General features: G+C 45.1%; 1 protein-coding gene across 7 annotated transcripts in view; it reads right to left on the bottom strand.

Moving 5' to 3' along the window:
* Positions 1-23,238, bottom strand: part of AMOTL1 (angiomotin like 1) — a 197,438-nt gene that overhangs the window by 51,275 nt on the left and 122,925 nt on the right. For all 7 annotated transcript variants that reach the window (XM_027563867.1, XM_027563870.1, XM_027563865.1 and 4 more), the window contains 3 exons: positions 14,047-14,338; positions 6,621-6,765; positions 5,352-5,441 (listed from right to left, as the gene is read on the bottom strand). In XM_027563867.1, the coding sequence (XP_027419668.1) occupies positions 5,352-5,441; positions 6,621-6,765; positions 14,047-14,338 (527 nt within the window). The remainder of the gene's footprint in view (positions 1-5,351; positions 5,442-6,620; positions 6,766-14,046; positions 14,339-23,238) is intronic.

The following is a 23,238-nucleotide window of genomic DNA, read 5'->3' as shown; positions in this document are numbered from 1 at the left end:
GAAAAAAAAAAAAATCAAGCATTTTTAAGTTGCTTCTATTCTATTGTCATTAATAATTTCACGTAATATCTTGAAATAACTGAGCAGAACCAGAGGTAGCTCCTAGCATGGGTGGGAGATTTTGAGCTAAAAAGAACATTTTGATACTGATGTGCCATGATGAAAATTTCAAGCCTGTTCTTACAAGATCTCCCACTTTTACTCATTTCCTCAATAAACATTTATTGAGCGCCAGGTACATAAAGATCCAAGGGGTTTTAATGAAGGCTGGGGCTGGATGTTGACAAAGAATGCCTGTAATTCTCCCATCTAGTGCAGGAGATTCACACTAAGAAACGGTGCCCACAGAGAACATAGGCAAAATAAGTGCTGCGGTACGGGCTTCGCGCCCAGGTGGCAGCTGCAAGCACCATCGGGCCCACAGAGGAGGAGGGAACCCAGTGCATCCACGTGTGACAATGTCGAGCCTCTCCTTCCTAACGAAGCCTGACAGAAACCCACAGCAGGATGTAATGAAACACAATGAGGATTCAGAATACACTCCTTACGCTCTATGTGGGTCAACAGAATTAATATTTATGTCATTGTAATTTCTGCTTTGTGTTTCACATAAGCCCTTAGAGGAAATACAGAAAGAAGGATTTTCTTGTAGGAAATTATTTTTGCCTCTTTTATGTTCTAAAAGAGACAGAAAATCAAAGTATCTAAAGTAAGACTTAAGATGATGATTGTAAGATAAATTGAAAACGGCAAATTATTGTTATTTTTAAAACAGTGGTTCCACACTTTTTTGGGGGGGGGGTTCATTTTTAAACCCATGGGGATTATAAAGGAAATCAAATCCTATGAATTACTCTTATTTATACCCATAACTTATTAAACAAATAAATGAATGTCCCCAAAATAGTTTTTTTTTCTTAGAGAGGGACATTTAACAGATAGAATTTAATATACATAGACTTCAGTTTAACCAAATATGCTGAACCCATGAGGCCTAAAGAATCCCAAGGAGTGAATGGGGAGAGAAGTTTCTGGCCATCCTGTAACACACATGGGTTTTATCCTGGAATAATACAAAGCTGCCAAAGCTCATCAGCTCCCCCTCCACTCAAGAATATAAGATCTTTGCCAGTCTAGTTTCCCCATATCTAATATTTTGTTTTTGACTTTCTGGCTTACTAGTATGGGCTTCCCCGTTGGCTCAAGCAGTAAAGAATACACCTGCAATGTAAGAGACACAGGAAATGGAGGTTCAATCCCTGGGTCAGGAAGATCCCCTGGAGGAGGAAATGGAAACCACTCCAGACGTAATAGTGATAGAAATTCTGCAGAGTTACTAATTTTCAGAAAGAAACAGATAAAACATTTCACTTATTGACAAGACAGAGCTAAGAATGATGACAGACATTCCTGGAGAACTTAGTTTTGTGGACGGTTGTCTACGTTTCTCCGTGTGTGTGTGTGTGTGTGTGTGTGTGTATGTGTGAGACAGATGAGTAAATGGGGAAACCAGGAATCTCAGTAAGTTAAAAAAGCTAAAGTACCCAGTTTCACTCAGCCAGATCAAAAAAGAAATTGGTTAGATGCCCTGTTTTTAAGGAGTAATTTGGCTGCAAACATATTTGGAAAAACAAGTAAAACCAGAAAAGGCTTTCCAGGTGGCTCCATTGTAAAGAATCTGCCTGCCAATACAGGAGACTCAGGTTCGATCCCTGGGTCGGGAAGATCCCCTGAAGAAGGAAATGACCAACCACTCAAGGATTTTTGCCTGGGAAATCGCTACAGACCATGGGCTCGCAAAGAGTTGGACATGACTGAGAGACTAAGCACACACACAAAATCAGAAAACACACATACACATTTTTGAATTCTTCCAAAATGAACAATGCAACATCATGAGGTGACAGAGGAAAAACACTCCCCTGAGTCTTAAAACTCCTAAGCACTTCATTCAGAGAGATTTTTAATTCAGACAATCTCATGTCTAAAAGGAGCATAATTATCACTCTGTTGAATGCTTATTTCAACTTGTAGAGCTATGTGTAATGACTCAGGCAGACCACCCAGGCCTTTATCAGGCTCCAACGAAGAGCAGAGTTCTGTTTTTAAAGGCAAACTACTCTGGGCAGCAGGGAAACTTGGAAATCAGGCCGGGAAGGACATCCCCTTCCACTAATTGAGACTTTACAGAAATCCTCCCAACCGCTCATATTGCAAGAATGCCTTGAGTGTTTTGGGACCTGGACTCCAAGCTTCTGCTGGAACATGGAGCAAAAACATCATACATGTTATTCTCTATTTTCCCCTTTCCCTCTAACTTTTCCATTGGCCAAGGCGGTTGTCAGGGCCTTCCCAACTTAGCCTTAGCTACTGGTAGGTAGATCCAGAGACGTCACTACTGTTTGCTATGCAGTCAGTCTTAGCTTTCTCTTAGCCAAGCATTAGAATCTCAAAGGCTCATCTGAAAAACATGGCTCCTCTTGAGTGTACACTCAGTGTTTATGATTATGATTCTTAGGCATTGAAAAGTATTCTTATAATAGACTTTCTAAAGACTATACAGATAATGGAACACATTAATAACTGAAGAGATAGTGATTTGTGCCTGCCGTTCTGTGCCCACGTGCGAAAAGGAAAGCCTGACAGAGAGCACCGCCCATCACCAGCCTCCAGGGTACGTCTGCACCTTTGTCATTACAGCTGCTCACTTAGCTACGGGCCGCAGCAGGAGATGACTCAACACGCTCAAACCTTCACTTGTTACCGAATCCCCACGTCTCCTCCTCCTCCTCCTGCTTTTTATTGGTAAAGGATGACCATACATCCAGTGGCTCTAGTCACACTCATTTCACTCTCTGTCATTATTCAGTTGGTCACCAAGTCCTCTAATTTATCAACTGTTGATCTGTCTCCTACCCTCCACTACTACTTCTTAGTTCAGGACCTCTACTTCTTTTGTCCAGATACTAAATTATCTGTTAATCAGTCTCCTTGTCTCCAGATTAGTTCTTCATGAATTTCCCTTCTTTTGTGCCTCCTTAACTAGCTTCTAAAACATAAGCCTTAGAAACAATGAAATCATAAACATACGTGAAGAAAACACAGGTGAATATGTTTATAATTTTGGAGTGGAAAAAGCATTTCTAAGCATGACCTAAAATCTAGAAGGCACAAATATAGTCACTTGGAAAATCTATAAGATAAAGGGCACTATATTCAAAGATACAAAAACAACTGGGGAAAAAATATCTGCACTATATATAGCAGGAAACATGCTAATTTTCTTCATACAAAGAGTTCTTCCAACTCACTAAGAAAAAAAAAACTATTTGTAAATTTGAAATAACATCTCAAGTCCATCTCTTGGCCACTCCAGGAGAGGAAAAGCTAATGCAAATGATTATAAAGCTGGCAGGCAGGCACAAAGTGTCCTGCAAAGACTAGGTAATGAAACGTTGGTTAGCTATCAGTGTTAGCAACCCTGCTTCAAAGGCCCTGCCGAGATGCAATTACATCACACGTCAACACTGAGGCACTCTTCAGCAGTTGAAAAATGCCCCTGGAGTCTCTTGTTTATACCTTTGGAACAGCAGAACATATTTGCATGGAACAACTCATTCCTTGTAAAGCTGGAAGGGCCCCTTTGCCTGCATTATTGATGCTTTAGCTTTCAGCCAGAAGGTTAAAGTTGTCGGGAACATTTCTGAACTCACACAACACGAAAATCTATTAGTCCATCAGCACAGCCTGAGCTGGGAGGCTGCAGCAAATGCTCACCTGATGAAACGCATTGACTTTTCCATTTTGATCTGAACTACGTGACAAAATAATATCTCCTGACAAGAAGGCAGAGTATCAGCAGAGTGACATTACTGACATAACGGCCACAAGGATACTTACTCTACCTAGTAATATGATCATCCAAAATTAAGGTGTCAAACCCAGAGGAATAAGGTGAGGAGGCACGTGGGTGGGAGGTTCAGGATGGGGAGGACACATGTATACCTGAGCCGATTTATGCTGATGTATGGCAAAAACCATCACAGTACTGTAAAGAAATTACCCTCCAATTAAAATATAAATTAATTTTTAAAAATTAAGGTGTCAAAATCTGAAATGCTAATAGTACAGATGACTCATTTGTCAAACGAATGCTCAGATGAAATGGTAAATCCACTGCATCTATGAGTAGAAATAACTTCTGTTAGGAAAGTGAATAACTCAAGATGCTTATATATATATATATATAGCTTTGTATACAAGTCTGGAGCACAGGCCAATTCACCTAATGCAAAGGAATCTGACGCAAAAGTTCAAGACTGTATGAGTGTCTATTTGCCAAACAGAGTTTTAAAAATGAAGTTGAGACTCAAGCTGGAGTCTGATCATGAGAAAATCTTGGAAAAACTGGAGCGCAATCGTGAGTAAATTTGGGAAAAACAAAGAAGAAACATTAACCCCAATGGACAGTATTGGGAATTAGAAAATGTAACCAAGTATTTCTCAGCTTTGAAAATGTAGACCTGTAATGAGGGATCCAAGCACCAGAATATACTATCACTATACAGTGGATGGCCAGGGTTTGAACAACATTTTTTGCTGTTAGAACTGCCTTTATCTGTGAGCACTTAACTCACAATGTTGCTGAGAATTATGACAGAGAAATGAATTCAATTTTCTATACAGTTTCCCAAAAAAGACAGCTGGATTTTTTATGTTTCTGATTTAGACAATGAATTTGCAGAAATTCAAACCCTAATTGATGGTTTTTCAAAATCCATTTGCTTCTATTATTTGCCTCTGGTGAAATTAATAGAATATTTCCCAATAAATCTAGAGGCAGAGGAAGCCATTTTATTTCTGGCTGAAATGGGCTCGCTGGGTTCAGCATCGAGCATCAGCAATGAAGACCCTTGCTGGGAACATCTCCATTGCTTCACGCTGCCAGGGGCGGCCAGTTCAGAAATGCTCAACCTACATGCACACAAAACACGACAAAAGAGCGAATCCCACCACAGACCTCCTTCCTTTTCCATGGAGATAAAGAACTATGCCTTACTTCAGGTGGTGAGGGCCAGGGAATACTGCAAGAGTGTTATTCCTCGGAGGGTATTGTAGAGAAACAGAAACTGAAGGTCAGGAGGTCAGAATAAACACTACTGAAATATTACAACCTCGGCTTTGTCTTGGGCAGACCCAAGAGGGCTTCATCTTAGGCCCAAGAGCTTATATGCCGAGTTAACAAATGAAAAGCAAACAACACAAATCTTACTTAAAATGAACAGGCTTCTCCCCTTAGGCCCTGAGCTTTTAAAACCACACAGTTGGGAAAGATAAGCAAGGAGACTCACTCTGGGAAGCGTAAAGCCCCTCGGCCGCCCTGTCTTCATGTCCGTCATACTCCCTGCTGGACAGCTGTCTGTTGGCTGTCTCCAGTCGATCTGGACATAGAGAGGAGATGGTTACAAAGACATGCATGCGAATCCAAGTCATCCTGCAACTGACAAATGACCCAGGTGCTGAGAGCTGGTAGGGAGAGCTGCCCGGGAAGGAGCCCCAAACTGAACAACTCTTGGGGAGGAACAAGATGTTCCAAAACACTGAAAGGAAAGTCTTCAGTGGCCACGCCATGTCTTTATACTATCCACTGCCAAGGGGTGCACCAGCAACAGGCAGTGAAGAGCAGGTACCTGCAAGCCCAGCAAAGTCCTTGCAAAGGGCTTGAGTTCCCCTGGCCTCAAACTGAGCCCTCATCTAAACTTAACTATCAGTTCTCTGTAGCTAGGAAACAAAAAATTAAAAATAACAAATAAATAGCAGGAAACAAGTCAAGATGACCTAACGGATAAAGACTCTACTCAGTGAGTTCTAGGTTTGCTCATGCCATTTCATCAGTCTTCATTTATTCAATTAAATAATTCAACCTAACAAGGTTTTATTGAGCATACAGCATACCCAAAACTGAAGGGTTTACAGTAATTAAAAAAAATGTAGGTTCCAGCTACAGACTCCAAGTACACTGAGTCTTTTGACATGAGAGAACTGAAAAAAATGGCTTGGCTGACTGAAAGTGAAGTACAAGTTCATGGGTCAAATCAATCTGCATATGGGAGGTTGTCAAGATCCTGCAACATGGGACCCAGGCTTTCAGGAAATTGATATACGTTTACTCTTCTCAGAACCATGGGTTTGTTTTTTCTCTAAGAGGGACATGTGTCTAGCTCTGTCTTCTACACTATATATTGAGCAAGTGTTAAGTGTTGGCTTTCAAAGAATGCAATCAAATGCTTCAGCTTGATATGGTAAGGGTTGTGCATGCAACACTGGTCTTTTCAGACATTCCCATTCACAACAAGAATCATGCTAAGTACTTTTGAAGCAAGAAGGAGCTGCACACATATTCCCTCCTTTTCAAGGACTCATGCATAGAGGTTGTCACTTTTCAGGCTCAATGCTGCACTGGACAACCTATAAGGTGAAAAGAACACGTCTGCTCTTTGGTGCCCCTTCCCCAGGATGCTGGGATTTACAAGGTTATCTAACACAACTTGGACTTGGAGTTAGACTGTCAGCTACATGGGGCGAGGGTGTTTAGGGCAGGGAAAACGTGAGTGATGTACCTCGGAGGTCTCTGTTGAAGTCATGGAGCCTTCGAATCTCGCCTTCGAGTTTGTTCCTCATCGCTTTGTCCAGCGACTCTCGCTTGGTGGTAGACTTGACCAGGCTCTCGTAGGCTTCCGAGATTCTCTGAAGTTCTTTCTCAAACTGAAAGAAACAGCGTGGAAGTGGAACCTCTGACATTCTCACCCATGACTTGGTTATACCGATTCTTGGACATTCCCAGTGTGAAGGCTGTATCTTCACTGCAGCCTTTCTGCACCTCAAGTTTGGCTAGCAAATCCTGCAGTCGACTTCACCCCCCACCCCCACCCTGTGTCCCCCAGGGCCACGTTAGGATCCTGTGAATGACAGTCACAAGTCTGGTGGGACCATCTGATGTCACCTGGTACATCAGGTGTCTCTCAGTACAATGTCCATCAGATGTCTATCAGGAAGGGGTGAATTTAAACATAACGCATACTCTTATATTTTGTATGGTAATTTATAACTATTATTTTTCCTAGTTAACTTAAGAAAAATATTAAAGTACAAGAAAACGAAAGGATCACAGCTAGAACCCAAATTCCCTGAGTCCAAGTACAGTGCTCTTCCTGAGACCCTCATCCTCAAAGGAATATAAAATCCACATGAAGAAAGGCTTCATCGCTTAGTTTTGTTACCCCTTTGTCTATGAAATTATCTATATAAAGGACTAATGGATTTGTATCTAAGTGTAAACCAATCTGCCAGATTGTTTCTCTATATGTGAGGGAACTGAAAAGACATGAATTTAAACCACCTTTTCTCTTGGATTTCACTGAATCCAGGGCTGTCACTGGTGAAGTCTTTAATCTATGGCATACATAAATCTATAACAAGTAGCTGAAACTGTTATAACAGGAGTCTAACACAATAGCATGTTTTAAAGTAGATATTAATAAATCCCATTTTATTGTTGTGCAACATACATGCAGGAGAAAAAGTAAAGTGAAAGTTGTTCTGTCGTGTCCGACACTGTGGACACTCTACAGTAGTCCATGGAATTCTCCAGGCCAGAATACTGGACAGAATACTAGAGTGGGTAGCCTTTCCCTTCTCCAGGGGATCTTCCCAACCTAGGGATTGAACCCAGGTCTCCCAGATTGCAGGCACGTTCTTTACCAGCTGAGCCACAAGGGAAGCCCAGAAAAAGTAAAGATTGCCCGCAAACTTGGCTACTAAAAGTTGGAATCAGAGGCAAAGTGACAGGGTTGAGAACACCAGCACCTCTCCCTGGGCACAAAGAGACCTGCCCTGCATTTTGGTCTCTTCACAGGAGAGCTGTGTACACCATAAGCCAGGTAACCTGATTGCCTGAACTCCAAACGCCCAGATCAGAAAGTTCCTGCTTAGACTCCTATAACTATTGCTAAACCAATACCTACCCTAACAGACACCTATCACACACTCACTGCGTGTCTGGGTGCCAGGGGAACAGAAATAAGACAGTGTCTGCTCCTGTGGGCCTTGCAGCCTGGCTGGCCTGTGTGTAGGCACACACGCCTCTCCAGTGCAGTCTGACAAAAGGTGTGGTGTTAATGCTATGGTAGCCTGCAGACAAAGTCCTTAATTTAGCAGGGTAAGAAGAGGTTTCTTTAAAACAAGATTTCAGGGAAAATGCCATTTAAAATGAGTCCGGAGGGATGAACAAGAACTTGCCAAGCAGAAAAGAAAAGGCTAAAGGGCTTTGGCATTCAAAGCAGAAGACAGGGAGGGCATGAGCCAAGACAGAGCCATGAAAGAGTATGCGTGTGTCTGACAGGGCAGGTCATTTGAGGATGGCAGCAAGGGGCGAGAGGCAGGAACAAGGCAGTGCAAAGGCAGGGCTTTAAAGAGAATGACAGGGGTGGGAGAGCTTGGGGAGGGCAGGGCAGCATAAACCTCACCTGAGGTTTTACAGAGTTCAGACTAAAAGATGGGGCTGCCGAGACAGGAGGCAGGAGAAAGGAGTCCAGGTAAAAGCTACTGTAAACAGTTCAGTGACACATGACAAAGAGTGAACCCAGACAACCAAAAAGACAGATCCCAAAGACACTGAAGAGTAGACTCAGTAAGCCTCCGTGACAGGTCTGGACAGGCAAGGGAGAAAGAAACCAAACACAGTCACAGCTTAGAAGACAGAGTAACAAGAGTCAGCCAAGATAAATGATGATAAGGCAAACACGTTTACCAAAGAAAGAAAACCAGTCTGGGTTTGGAGATACCAGGCCTGAAGTGCCTGCAGAACAACAGGGCAAAGATTTCCAGCAAGCCAGGGACAGACAGGTCTGAAAGTCGGGAGGGCAAAGTTGTGCTGCTATGTGCAGAGGACAGATGAGGCCACGAAGCGGAGACCGCTTAGGGAGGCCACCAGATGCTCCTAGGGCCGAGGATGGAGCGCTGACACTTCAGGAGAAGGTGGGACAGGAGGACCCAGGAGAGAGACCGACACAGGGACGCCTCCGCAGCCAGGAAGCCAGAAACTAAAGGAGAGAGAGTGTGGTCACTGCCCCAGAGGTTGCAACGGAGCCAAGACACATCAGAGAAGAGGTGGGTGGCGAGGCTGCAGGGCGTCGGGCCTCCTGCTCGCTGGCCTCCAGCTGGGGCGGGGCTGAACACCAAGGCTCCCTTCGGCATGGATGTTCCCAAAGGCCTCTAATACCAGAGTGGGTTCCTCCACAGTCCCCTTATTTCAACGAGGCCTTTCTATCTCTTCCAAAGATATCATGAATTATTGGTCATGTGGCAGGAGAAAGAACAGCCTGTCCTGAATCCTGCTCATAGTCCTACCGCAAAATTATGTTCCTTCCTTTTAATTTTGTTTTCAAAAGAGATGGCTCCAAAACATACCACCACTTCTATGCTAATTTCATCTGTGAAAGGTGGCCTTTGCTTGCAGACAGATGGGCAATGCTGCAGGGACAATCCCCGGTAAGATGGGGCACCAGTGAAGCCTTCTTCAACTAGGCCACCCATAGGAACTTCCCTCTACCTGATTTCATATACTTTCCTATGTTATATTCAGCTGACTGGAATTCAGCTGCATTCTGTGTCTCTGATTTGACTGTCAACTCCTTGAGAGCAGAAACAGCCCCATAGCCCTAGACTTGTGCCCTGCCTCATGACAAAAGTACCGACTGCATAATTAACCTTTAAATCTCTTACAGAACTACAACTGTATGTAGGAAGTTAGCAAGATGAGATTGTGATTCAACATCAGGGAGAATTTCCTAACAATCTCTTCCAGAAGTCTACCCAGTAGTGAGCGTCTCTACTCTGGAGGCATTCAAGTAAAAAAATGAATGACCTCTTTTCAGAGACATGAGGTTTCTAAGGAGTGGGAAATTGGACTAGAATCACTTTAAGAATTTTAAGTCTAAAGCTCTGTGATTTCTGACTGCACACTCCTTCAGAAGGAGGACCACATCCTCTTCTTCAGAGCCTCGGGTCAGAATACCTTAAGGCCCTCTTAATGTCACTTCCTAGGTGGTGCTAGTGATAAAGAATCCGTCTGTCAATACAGGAGACATAAAAGACACGGGTTCGATCCCTAGGTTGGAAAGATCCCCTGGAGAAGGGCATGGCAACCCACTCCAGTATCCTTGCTTAGAGAATCTGATGGACAGAGGAGCCTGGGAGGCTACAGTCCAGAAGGTCGCCCAGAGTTGGACACGACAGAAACAACCTAGCACACACACGCGATGTGTGTCAGAGGTGAAAGGAGTTGGACAGGTTGGTCTTGATATACAGACCATCTGGGCCAGTCCCAAGTCTGAGCAGGAACATATGAAGAGCGTTTGCCTCCACAGCTCCCAGCCTCCCTTCCAGCAAAGACGTCAGGAAGCTCTTAGGGCAGGCTGCAGGAGACCCGGGAATCTCTGAGAAGCAATCTCTGGCCCAGAAACGGAACTCCAAGAAGAATGGAAAGCTTACAGTTTCAGCAGGGGCTGCTGCCATGAAGCAAAGGGGCAGAGAGGGGCTGTGAGCAAGTCTTAGCCCTTCCCAGTTTAGAGACTGGCTTGTTCCCAGACACCTTCACATGCACAACTCAGGGACTTATAGGGTTGAAGACAGGCCTGCCGTCCACGCCTCAGACTGCCCAACCACAGCCACTGCTGCTGTACTGACAAGAGGGTCTTTACTAAAGCAAGCCCAGAGGAACCATCGATGTGTGGCTCTTCAAACATCCACCTACACCCTGATGGCTTCTGAGGCCAACCTGCTCAGCAACCCACAGTCTGGTCCTGCTGGAAATTCCGTGCATGAATTATGCTTCAGGGAAACTGGGAGGAAAAAGAAGCAAAATGAGTGGCCGAAAGGAAGTGATGAAAAACCGCCACTCTCTCTGGGGGTCCGTGGTCCTCATTCCAACACTAACAGGGATAATCACCACCCTGCCCCTCTCTGGAAACAGGGTCTTCATTTCCAGGTGGTTCTTTGGCAGCCTCTGAGCTCAGTCATTGTTTCCTGCTGAGTTCCTGGCATGTCGCACATAGGCTAAAGCCCTGCAATTAAAAATTTATCTATTTTTGGTTTTGCCCTGGAGATGAATCTCCACGAGCGCTCCCAAGGCTGTGAAGAAGGATTCCAGAATGGACGTTCCTGCCAACACAGGGCGGCCACATCCTACGCTGTGGCACCACCCAAAGTGGGGGTCTTTATCCCTGAGGAGTACAGTCACCTCACTGGATAAGCCTCTCCCCAGACCTGAGGCTCAAATAAGAGACACAGTTACAGAGACACACGGAGCGGTGGGGCCTGGACTAGGGCGACCTCGGGAACACAGGCCTTGAACCACCCAGTCGTGATTTCAGGCCGCTCTGTGTCTCTTGGTCCCAGTTGCCGAGGAGAGCTACGGAACTAGTGCTGAATATGGCTCCTATTCATCAAAATCTGAGTTTTCACACCGACAATTTCAATTAGATACACAACTAATTAGTGATTAATGAAATGTAATATTTACAGAACCATTCACAACATTCAAGGGACTGAAGGAGTTTGGGATTTCAGAAGGGGTACAGCCTTCGATTTTTCCCCTTTTCCAGAAGTTATCAAAACGCTTTTGGCCGCAAAACTTAAGGATCATACCCATGCAGGGAAACTGAGTCCCTGCGAGGCTGATTTTGGTTTTCAAAACAGAAATGGTCATCGACATCAACAAAGAGATGTGTGTTACAGGCCAATAAAGATACGTCTGAATTTTTAAAAAGTCAATGAAGAATAATAAGAACTCCCAGTTTCTGCATCTTCCCTGTAGCTGTTCAAAAATATTTATGGAAAAGGGGGAGAACGACACTCAGCCCTCAGGAGTCTGCACGGCTCCTAGACACATCTGCCACTGGGCTCCCTCAGAGAGAGAGAGGAAAAAAAACGACTGACTTCCCAGGAAGTGCTGAGCTGGCCCGTCCCAATTTTCAGCCTGGACCAGGAAAGAAGCTTAGAGGCAAGAGAGGCAAGCCGAGGCCTGAGTGTGACTTCCAGGCACTGCCAGGAACCCGCACACGAGCTACCGCGTGACCGGCCCAGGGCGGAGGCCGCCATCTTTGGGCAGCCCACCGGTGCCCGCCCTCATCTGACGCCTCCAGGAAAGGCAGTCAGGCCTCTCGGAGCCAAGCCTGGTCTTGACTTCGGGGAGCTCCAGACCCTCGCCGCGGAAGCTCCACACAAACGCGCTGGGACAGGTCGCGTCTGTGAACGGCTGCATCATCCCACCCACGGCACCCTGCCGACTGCTGCCAGCCCTCGGGGGAATCAGAGGGGCTGACGGCTCTGACACCCGGACCCGCAGAAAGGCCAGGCTTTACGGAGAGGTCAACACTGAGCAGCCCTGTCATATGGACGCAGTGACCACCGTGGTCCAGCCAGGAGCAAGTCCTGGCATGAGGACCCAAAGGGCAAGGCTGCTCTGCTCAGGGGGGTTTACAGTCCCACCCTTTCTCTTTACAAAAGCCCCCACCTGCCCAGGACAGAGCAGGCCCCTAGACTCTTATGAGATGGCCCCAACCACACATGCCACTTTGTCCCCAGAAAGGAAACTCCGGAGCCCCGTGGCTCTGCTGCTTGAAACCATCCTATGACTTTTGTCCCTCACCTGCAGGGCCTTTGTACCTGCAGCTTTTCAGGTGCTGGCGTGTGGGTCATGGTGAAATCACTGCCTGTAACAGTTCACTCTCACTAGACGTCTCCCTGTTGACTTTGGCTCACAGCATAAAGCCCTAAGAATGAAGGCTGCCGTGTGTCCTAATATCCTCATGACAAAGACACGGGCTGGAATTCTGCAGCATCTCCCCACCTGCTGAGTAAGCAGAAGGAGAGCATGCCGGAACTCGCACTCTGCCGTCGGTGCTGAGGCATCACTGCTTTTTTTGCAGAGACCGGCTAATGAAACCAGCACAGCAATCACCAGGTTCCTGTGTGAGATCCTAGACGTAAAGGAAGAACCTGCCTCTCTCAGCTTGCTGCTCCCGTATCCCTCTCGGTGTCCCCTCTCCCACACTGTCCGTTTGGGGCGATGCTGCTTAGCTGCTGAGTCCCTGTCCAGGGGCACCTCTCCTGTCTCTCCTGTAGCCCCTTGACATTCTATTGCAGGTTTAGCTTGCATGACTCCCCTCCACCCCTGTTTTTTTTTTGCATAATCACAATAGTAAAAGATGTTTATCAGTTTTCATAATCAATAGCCAGACAAAAAATACAAGATAATTACAACTGCAAGCCATAATGGGAACATGAGTAACCTAACAATATAAAATAATTACCATTTGGCAGGAGGACATCAGGCAGTGATGAGGTAAGTGGAAGTACATATATGCACAGATTTTCATCTGCTCAGCCAGCCTGTATCTTTTGGTTGCTGCATTTAATCCATTTATGTTTAAGGCAATTATCGATATGTGTTATCCTATTACTGTTTTCTTAATTGTTTGGGGTTTATTTTCTGTAGTTAGGCCTCTTTCTTGTTTCCTGCCTAGAGAAATTCCTTTAGCGCTGGCTATAAAGCTGGTTTGGTGGTACTGAATTCTCTTAACTTTTGCTTGTCGGGAAAGCTTTTGATTTCTCCATCAAACTTGAAGGAGTGACTCTCCCACTTTTGGACGATAAGCTCCTCCAAGGGAGGCACCCTGGCATATTTATTTTTGTCTTCCTAAAGCCTTACATGGTGCCTGGCACAAAAAGGTGTCGAATTAAACGCTGGCCAGTGAGTCCGTAAATCAACCCCCTTGAGCCATAAGGAACTATGTGCCTTTCGGAGAACCTTCCGTCTGGCCTCATCTTGTGCTGTTCCTGCCGTCTGAGCTCTGTGTCCACTTGCTTTCTCCCACTTGATCTGCTCCTCTCAGTCCTGCCTTAGGTCCCGCTAGCCCCTGATCTGATCCATCTATGTGTAATACCTAGAACCTTCCCCCGCCCATCTCCGGGGAAGCCCCCTACCTTGTGGAGCTTGTCGGCATTGTCATAGTAACCCTGAAGCTCCTGGTGCAGCACGCGGTTCTCCTCCGTCAGGATCTCCACCATCTGCTGGGCTCGCTCCACGATGGCGAACGCGTCAGGACCAAGCTGCTGGCTGGGCGAGGCGGCGGGCGGGGGCGGCGCGGCCCCCAGGGCCATGGGAGGAGCAAGCGGCAGGGGCACGGAGTGCAACGGCCCGCTGACCGAGGAGTTCTGCGAGGACACCGGGCTGTGCTGCTGTGCCGTGGACGGGAAAGGAAGCTGGCATGGGCGGCTGCAAGGGAAGAGACCAGGAGTCAGGGCCAGGGCCACAGGCTGGGGCGGGGGTAGGGGTGGAGTGGGAGGAACGCCCACAGCACAGGCACTGTGGTGATGCCAGGGGTCAGCATCAACGCAGGGTCCAGGCTGGGCTGAGAGATGCAGCTTCAACCCCCCATCCCACAGATATTCAGCGCTCTCCCTCTGAATGTGCACTGCTTTGGTCATCGGGAAACGGTGGACCAGACAGACAAGGTCCTTCCCTGCTCTCATGAAGTTTATGTTCTTGGAGAGAGAGAGAGATGGGCACACCACCAAATGATGAACACGCAAAGCTGGGTATTGAAAAGCAACGACACCTCTCCAAGAATCAACCCAAGGGACAGGGACAGGGAATCACTGAGTGGCCAGTTCATACAGAGGGGTCAGGGAAATGGTCTCTGAGAAGCGGACGCCTGAGCTGAAGTCTGTTGACAGCCATGGAGTAAAGAGTGGCTGGGGGCAGGGAGTGGAGAAGAAGCGGGGGAAGTTTTCCAGGTAGAGGGATCGGGGGCGAGCGGGACCAAGAGGAGCAGATCAAGTGGAAGAAAGCAAGTGGACACAGAGCCCAGACAGCAGGAACAGCGAGATGAGGCCAGAGGGATGGGCATGGGCCTCTGGGAGCCAAAGCCAGACCTTCCCTTGGAGTGTGGAGGGGGCAGAGGAGGAGCTGTCTTCATGCCTGTGGGTGGGATGTATGTTGGCGAGGATAGACCAAAGGTGCCCAGTGAGGAAACCTGGCAAAGACTGAAGGCAAAAGGAGAAGGGGCTGACAGAAGATGAGATGGTCAGATAGCATCACCAACTCCATGGACATAAATTAGAGCAAACTCCAGGAGACAGCACAGGACACGGGAGTGAGCTGCCATCCATGGGGTCACAAAGAGACAGATATGACCTAGTGACTGAACAACAACAGCAACAGCCAGGTTAAGAAAACACAGATGTTCCTCGATGGTTCAAATTCTGGTACTAGCTTCTTTATCTGAACCCATGAATTTTCATCTCCAATCTCCCCTTCCGAAGGATCCCCGCCTCCTGATTCTGTTAATCGGTTTCATAAGAATCACTGTATTTTCTTCCAGCCTACGCCAAGAGCTCCTAACAACAACTCTATAGTATAAACAGCAAAGACAGTCTTGGCATCTAGTTCTGCAACCATGGCTATCTCTCCTCTGCAGACTTGGGGAAACTGGTGTTCTTGTTTATCCCTTCAACCTTTAGGTCTCAGTCTGGGAACTGGGGTGCTAAGAATTATCAGCAACCCCCAAATCACTGGCGTCTTTATATCAAAGGGTTGAGCTCCTTCTAGTCTGTAACAGTTTCATGTATTACCTCCATTCCTTTTGATCCTCCAAGGCCAAATCTCTCAGAACTACCTCCCTTTATCCTCAGAGGTCATCTGACCTTATATTTCCTTTTAAGTATATTTGCTGCGGTGTTTTTGGACGGTGTCAGCCTCCATATCTCTCACTGTGCAAGTGTATCTTACAGCATTAAGCAGCCTCTGAATGCTGACTTCTGCAGCTAAACGTCAAACTCTAGAAGAAAGGGTGTCACCTTAGCCCTCCCTACGTGGAGATGCAAACACCCCTAAAGATGACCTTGGAAGAAACCCAGGGATCCCACCAGAGTGACTAACCACTGGCTCTGTTGTGGTAACCAACATCAGAGTGCTCCACCGGGCTCCCAAGCTAGCTTCCAACTAGATCTCCTTATGGTTTTGATCTAGGAGCCCATCCATTTCATGTTAAAATAACTGGGATCTAAGTTCCCAGAGTCAAAATAGGGAACCATGGAGCTTAAGGTAGTTCTTTACTCCTTAAGGGCCTCAGATTTCAGAAAGGAGTGCTCGGGGTCGGGGGGTATAAACCTTCCCCCTTCCCTCCCTTTCCACACCTACGATTACCATCTGACCTTCTCATTAGAAATAAAGCGTTTCTGCAATTTGATGAATTTGTGCCCCTTCTACACTGAAGTGTATGTGAATGTGTTGTCCCGTGCGCATGAGGATGTCTGTGTGTACAAGGTCCAACTCCATAGTGAGAGTGAAATGCCCTTGGCTGCCTTTCACAATGCCCAACGTTCACCCCCATCACAGGGATTCCTATCAGTTGTGGACCCAAAACAAGCAAGTGCATTCCTGCAGCCTGGCTAAATTCTACAGTGTATTTTTCATGCAAAGAGGTTACCTTGACAAGAGACAAAATATCACAAATTACACTGCCTCAATCCAAAGGCAGACACCCATTCCCAACTTCAAGTTCTCCCTTCCCACTTCATCCAACGCAAACAACAAGCATGGTATGTCTCCTTGGAGCTGGGGTGGGCACAGATGAAGCATCAGGGCCCCAATAGGACTTGCCCTCTGACCCTTCAGGCGTGGGCTTCAGGGCGGGGGTTCTACTTTTTGACATTTATTGGGCTCTGGCATTTGGAACTCACAGTCAAGGATGGGCCTATGTTCCCTTATATAACAAAAAGGAAGTTTTCATAATGCCAGCCTAAGTCATCCATGATGGTGACTAGCTACCTGAGTGGCAATGCAGGAAAAAGGTTCTTGCCAAGTTCAGGGACGGAAAGAATGGGTTTTTCAAAATAGGAAGTCTTTTATGATAAATAGAGAACATTGGCTTCAAAAAATAACCCGGTTACACATTCAAGAATACGCATTCAAGAAGCATGGTATTACAACGGATGATGTCTAGCCAGGGGAGCAAAACACTGTTCCTTGGCTCCGCTCCTCAGCCACTGGGGCGGGTGGGCTCAAAGGTCCGTACAAGGCAGATTTGGATGACAGTAAATGAAGGGGAAAGAATGGTGAGGGGGCACAGGAAAATGTCACACACCATCAGACCAGTGCTATGAATCAAGATATCCTCTGCTTCCAAAGATAATGCTACTGATCGGCCACCATTAGGATAAAGACTTCTTTGCAATGGGGACACAGAGAAAAAAGAAAAAGAGGAGATGGGAACTAATATTTATTGAGAAACTACTTTATATAGAATTCTACGTTGTGCTGTGCTTAGTTGGTCAGTGGTGTCTGACTCTTTGCAACCCAATGGACTTAGCCCACCAGATTCCTGTCCATGGGAATTCTCCAGGCAAGAATACTGGAGTGGGTTGCCATGCTCTACTCCAGAGGATCTTCCTGACCCAGGAACTGAACCGGAGTCTTATGCATTGCAGGCAGATTCTTTATCAGCTGAGCTAGTAAAGGTAAGCCCAGAATTCTATGCCACAACTATCTATTTGACTATAGCTTATTTCCTCTGTTGGGGTTTCCCTGGTGGCTCAGATGGTAAAGAATCTCCCTGCAATGTGGGAGACCTGGGTTTGGTCGGGAAGATCCCCTGGAGAAGGGAATGGCTACCCACTCCAGTATTCTTGCCTGGAGAATTCCCATGGACAGAGGAGCCTGGTGGGCTACAGTCCATAGGGTTGCAAACAGTCAGACACAACTGAGCGACTAACACTTTCACTTACTTCCTCTGTTAGAATGTGAAGGCAGAGAGCTGTTACTCACATCATTTGTTTCAGTATCCTGGGACCATACCATCACTTGGGTTAAGTTAAAGGACTTAAGGAGTTAATATGTATTAAGCTGGGCACAAATTAAACACTGAACAAATGTTAGCTAGTACCACTATAATTAGTATCATCTGTATCCCATAGAAGGCTGAGCACTGAAGAATTGATGCTTTTGAATTGTGGTGCTGCTGAAGACTCTTGAGAGTCCCTTGGACTGCAAGGAAATCAAACCAGTCAATCCTAAAGGAAATCAACCTTGAATATTCACTGGAAGGACTGATACTGAAGCTGAAGCTCCAATACTTTGGCCACCTGATGTGAAGCACCGACTCACTGGAAAAGATCCTGATGCTAGGAAACACTGAGGGCAAGAAGAGAAGCGGGCAACAGAGGATGGGATGGTTGGATGGCATCACCGACTCAATGGATATGAACTTCAGCAAAGTCCAGGAGACAGTGGAGGACACAGGAGTCTGACATGCTGTGGTGAAGAGTCCGACATGACTCAGTGACTGAACGACAACAACCCAGAGCCTAGCCCTGAGTGTGGCTTTCATGAAAAGTCCAATATTTTTTTTTCTGTTACGGCTAACATTTATTGGGCACTTTTGACTCTAGCCACTGTAGTATACACTGCTACACGCATCATCTCACCTTGAGCTTCATAACTGCCTTATAAAATAGGCATCACTATCAAGTCTCTGTATTTAGATGAGAAAACAAGGCACAAGACGGTCTGTGCTAAGTTGCTTCGGTCGTGTCTGACCCTTTGTGACCCCATGGCCTGGAGCCTGCCAAGCTCCTCTGTCCATGGAATTCTCCAGGCAAGAATACTGGAGTGGGTTGCCATTTCCTTAAATGGCAGAAACATAAAGAAGATGCAAGCACAGGCTTTGGGATTCCAGAGCCTGCAGCTCACTCGTTCCCTGAACGGTGCGGGGGAACACAGGGAGGACAGGCAGGTGCCCTGTGACCTCTGCTGCCAGGTCCCGCGGCTCAGTCTGAGTGACCATCACATCCCTGACTCACACCCTAGCGAAAGCATCAGAGCTTTCTGTAGGTTCAAGCCACCTCAGGGGAAGCATGAAGGCTAGAAAGCTGCCCCTGTGTTGTTCTCTTGGACTGTTACTTACCTTCAATGCTGTTGTCTTTCATAGGTTAATGTCTCTTCTACACAAGCATTCAACTAACACTATTAAGGGTCTACACCATCTGCCAGGAAGCACAACTCATCACCTCGCTTTATCCTCACACACACCAAGACAGGACCACCACCAGGTTCTGCTCCTGTCTCATGGAATTGGAGAAATCTTGGAACACTGAAGAAAGGGATCTTTTCCCACCTGCCACCGAATTGACTATTAAATATATCTGAGCAGGGTTGAAAAGCCTCTTCGCCCCAAGTCCACAGTGAGGTATTAGAAACAAGAATCAAGGAACATTTAAAGAGCCACATCTGGGATTTCCCTGGTGGCCCAGTGGTTAAGACTTCACCTTCCAATGCAGAGGGTGCGGGTTTGAGCCCTGTCAGGGAACTAAGATTCCACATGCCTCGTGACCAAAAAAATCAAACATAAACCAGAAGCAATACTGTAAGTAATTCAATAAAGACTTTAAAAATGATTCACATCAAAAAAGTTTTAATAAAAAAAAACAAAGAGCCACATCTATGATTCAAAATAGGGTCATACAGGGAATATATGTGGGCTGATCTTCCATCATCGATGATTTGGACCATGACTTTAAAAATGATCCACATCAAAAAAATTTTAATAAAAAAACAAAGAGCTGCATCTATGATTCAAAAAAATAGGGCCATACAGGGAATATATATGGGCTGATCTTCCATTGTTAATGACTTGGGACCGTGATACATAGCCTGCCCCAGAATCTGCACTCATCTCTTGCTTCCTAATTTACAGCCCTGCCTGATTCACAGTCCGGACAACCTACCACCACTGGCCTATGTCATGGTTTTGTTCTCTTGAATTTTTATTTAAATATCATTTAATTTTTCATGCATTATTATTCTTCCTAATTAGTATCATGCATGTTTTCTGAGGGTAGAAAATTATGACTTACACTAAATTGGTATCCAGTACATTTTTGTCAGTTGATTTGGCCCCAGAGCCCAACAGCCAGTTAGGAGGTCATATATGCTTTATGAACTTCAACACTGTTTTATTGAGGAAGAGACCTCTGGTATTTATATTTGATCTGGATAATATAGTTAGAATCTCCAGTCATGACACTGCCAATTTAATAACACGGCTCCATGTCGCTTCCTTTCTCATACACAAAATGCAGCTCAATACTGAAGTGATAATGTAATTTGGATTAGGGAAGCAAGATCATTGGTGACAGCTACTACTCAACAGTCCCTTTGCTTCTCTCTGCACACAACAAGACTTCATAAATAAGCTTGTTTACATATTCTTTTAAAAAAATTTTTTGGGGGCCGTGCCTCACAGCATGTGGGATCCCCAACCAGGGATCAAACCCATGACCCCTGCATTGGAAGCACAGAGTCTTAACCACTGAGCTACCAGCGAAGTTCCCACAAATAAGCTTGTTTAAACATTTGTATTTACATTACACCTAAATGTGTAATGTACTAAACGTGCCATGAATAGCACTTTACCTCTACTGTCACTTCATTCTCACAAGCTTGGACATTCCCTGCTCTCACAACATGTATTATTATTCTGTTTTTAAAGTATGCAAACTAAAGCTCAGAGGATTAATAAACCAGAGATCTCAGTCTTTACAAAGCAAAACAATGGGCTATGAACTGGGAGTTGGAACTCACATACCTCCACCACACCAGGGCTATCGCCCCATGCTAGCACAAGACTGGAGTATTCCTTAATATGGGACTCTTTCTCTGCTTCTTTCTAGCCATGTAACCGTGGACAAGTTTTTAACTTCTTCTTCACCTTTAAATGGTGATAACGACGGAGATTTCAGGGGAATACTATCTCATACTATTGCAAACTGGAACAAGAATCTTGGGGAAAGATAGATTTTGAAAGATAGGTATAATTTGGGCAGCTAGAGATGGGTGAGGGTTGTTGGGTTTCTCAGGAGAAAGAAATGAAATGGGGAAAAGGCTGGGTGAATTTGATGACCAGCAGAGAGTCTGATGGAGAAAGCAACGGCAACCCACTCCAGTACTCTTGCCTGGAAAATCCCATGGACAGAGGAGCCTAGTGGGCTGCAGTCCATGGGGTCGCTAAGAGTATGGCATGACTGAGCAACTTCACTTTCACTTTTCACTTTCATGCATTGGAGAAGGAAATGGCAACCCACTCCAGTGTTCTTGCCTGGAGAATCCCAGGGACAGAGGAGCCTAGTGGGCTGCTGTCTATGGGGTCGCACAGAGTCGGACACGACTGAAGTGACTTAGCTGCAGTAGCAGCAGCAGCAACGATAGTTATCTACTTCACAGAGTTGTTATGAGAATTAAATGAGACCATGTATATAAAGCACTGCACATAGTGTCTGTCATTTGGGAAAGTACTTAATAACTGCTAGTCTCTGTTATTATTATTACACTGCTAATGGGTGTCAGGAGAAAAGCAAAGGATAATGCACCCTTGGGTGTCCCTTCCTCTTAAAACACTCTGTGTGGAGAATCCCAGTCCCTAACACTAAAGCTTCAACCTGGAAACAAAGCAAATGCCAGCACCACAGAAGCTTCTATTTCTGAAGTGATTTCTTGCAGTGCAATGCAGAACAAGAGTATAATGTCAAGGTGATGCACATGCATGTCGGGACCCTCTCTTGAACACAGATCCTCACTTTCTTCTAGACCTGTACTGTCCAAAATGCTAGCCACAAATCACATGTGGCTACTGAACACCTGAAATGTGTCTCATCTGAGCTGAGATGTGCACGAAGTATAAAAGGCACATCAAAATTTGAAGACAGTACAAAAAAGGTAAAATATCTCAGCAATAGTTTTTTATGTTGATAACCTGTTGAAATGATAATGCTTTAGATATAATGGGTTAAATAAAACATGCATCCAAATGTATGTTTTAAAATGGATTAACTAACGGTATGGAAGTTCCTTAAAAAAACTAAAAATACAGTTACCGTATGATCCAACAATCCTGCTCCTGAGCATATATCCACCAAACACAAAAACCAATTTGAAAAGACACACACGCTTCAGTGTTTACAGCAGCACTACTTACAACAGCCAAGACATGAAAGCAACTTAAGTGTCCACCCACAGACGAATGGGTAAAGAAGATGTGATAAGCGTACACAGTTGAATATTACTCAGCCATTAAAAGAAAGAAATGCCATCTGCAGCAATCTCTACGATGGACCTAGAGAGTCTCATACTAAAAGAAGTCAGACAAACACAAATATATGGTATCACCTGTATCTGGAATCTTAAAAAAATGAAACAAATGACCTGAGTGACAAAACAGAAATAAACTCGTAGACATAGAAAACAAACTTATGGTTACCAAGGGGGGAGGGGTTGAGGGGGTAGATAAATTAGGAGTTTGGAATTAGATACAAACTACTATACATAAAACAGATAACAAAGTCTTACAGTATAGCACAGGGAACAATATTCAATAACAGAAAAAAAATTTAATGTAGGAAGTATAATGTATAAATGAATCACTGCTTTATAGCAGAAACTAACACAAACAACACTGTAAATTAACTATATTCAGTTTTTAAAAACGGGTTAACTAAAACATGTTTTTAAATTAATTTCACCTGTTTCTTTTCACTTCATAAAAATGTGGCTGTGAGAAAAATTTTAATTAGATATCTGTCCCACATTATATTTCTTTTTTAAAGGATGTCAATGTCTAAGTTTTTTTAATTTAGCATTTTAAATTTTTAAATTCTTATTAGAGTATAGCTGACTTACAATGTCATGTTAGTTTCTGCTGTACAGCAAAGTAAATGAGTTATTCACACAGGCACACACAATACACACAAATGTATCTCCACTCTTTTTTAGATTCTTTGCCCACATAGGTTATTACAGAGTATTGAGTAGAGTTTCCTGTGCTATATAGCAGGTCCTTATCAGTTATCTATTTTATACATAGTGGCATCTATACATCAATTCCAATCTTCCAATTTATCCCTCTCCTCTCCCTCCTCAACAATATATTTTCATTGTTCAGCACTGCTTTGGTCCACACTACATGTACACCAAAAGGCTTCATTTTGGAAAGAATTCCAGAATTCAGTGAGCAACAGAGCAATTCACGCCAACAGACCAGTAGTCCCCACTCTACTAACCCCAGATCTCCAAGCATCAGTGGTGACCAGGAACCTATATTCAAAATACTATATGTTTTGGGG

Source organism: Bos indicus x Bos taurus, chromosome 15, assembly GCF_003369695.1.
Source record: "Bos indicus x Bos taurus breed Angus x Brahman F1 hybrid chromosome 15, Bos_hybrid_MaternalHap_v2.0, whole genome shotgun sequence".
Classification (NCBI taxonomy): domain Eukaryota; kingdom Metazoa; phylum Chordata; class Mammalia; order Artiodactyla; family Bovidae; genus Bos; species Bos indicus x Bos taurus.
Note: the sequence above shows the minus strand (reverse complement) of the source record. Positions and strands in the feature narration are given on the sequence as shown.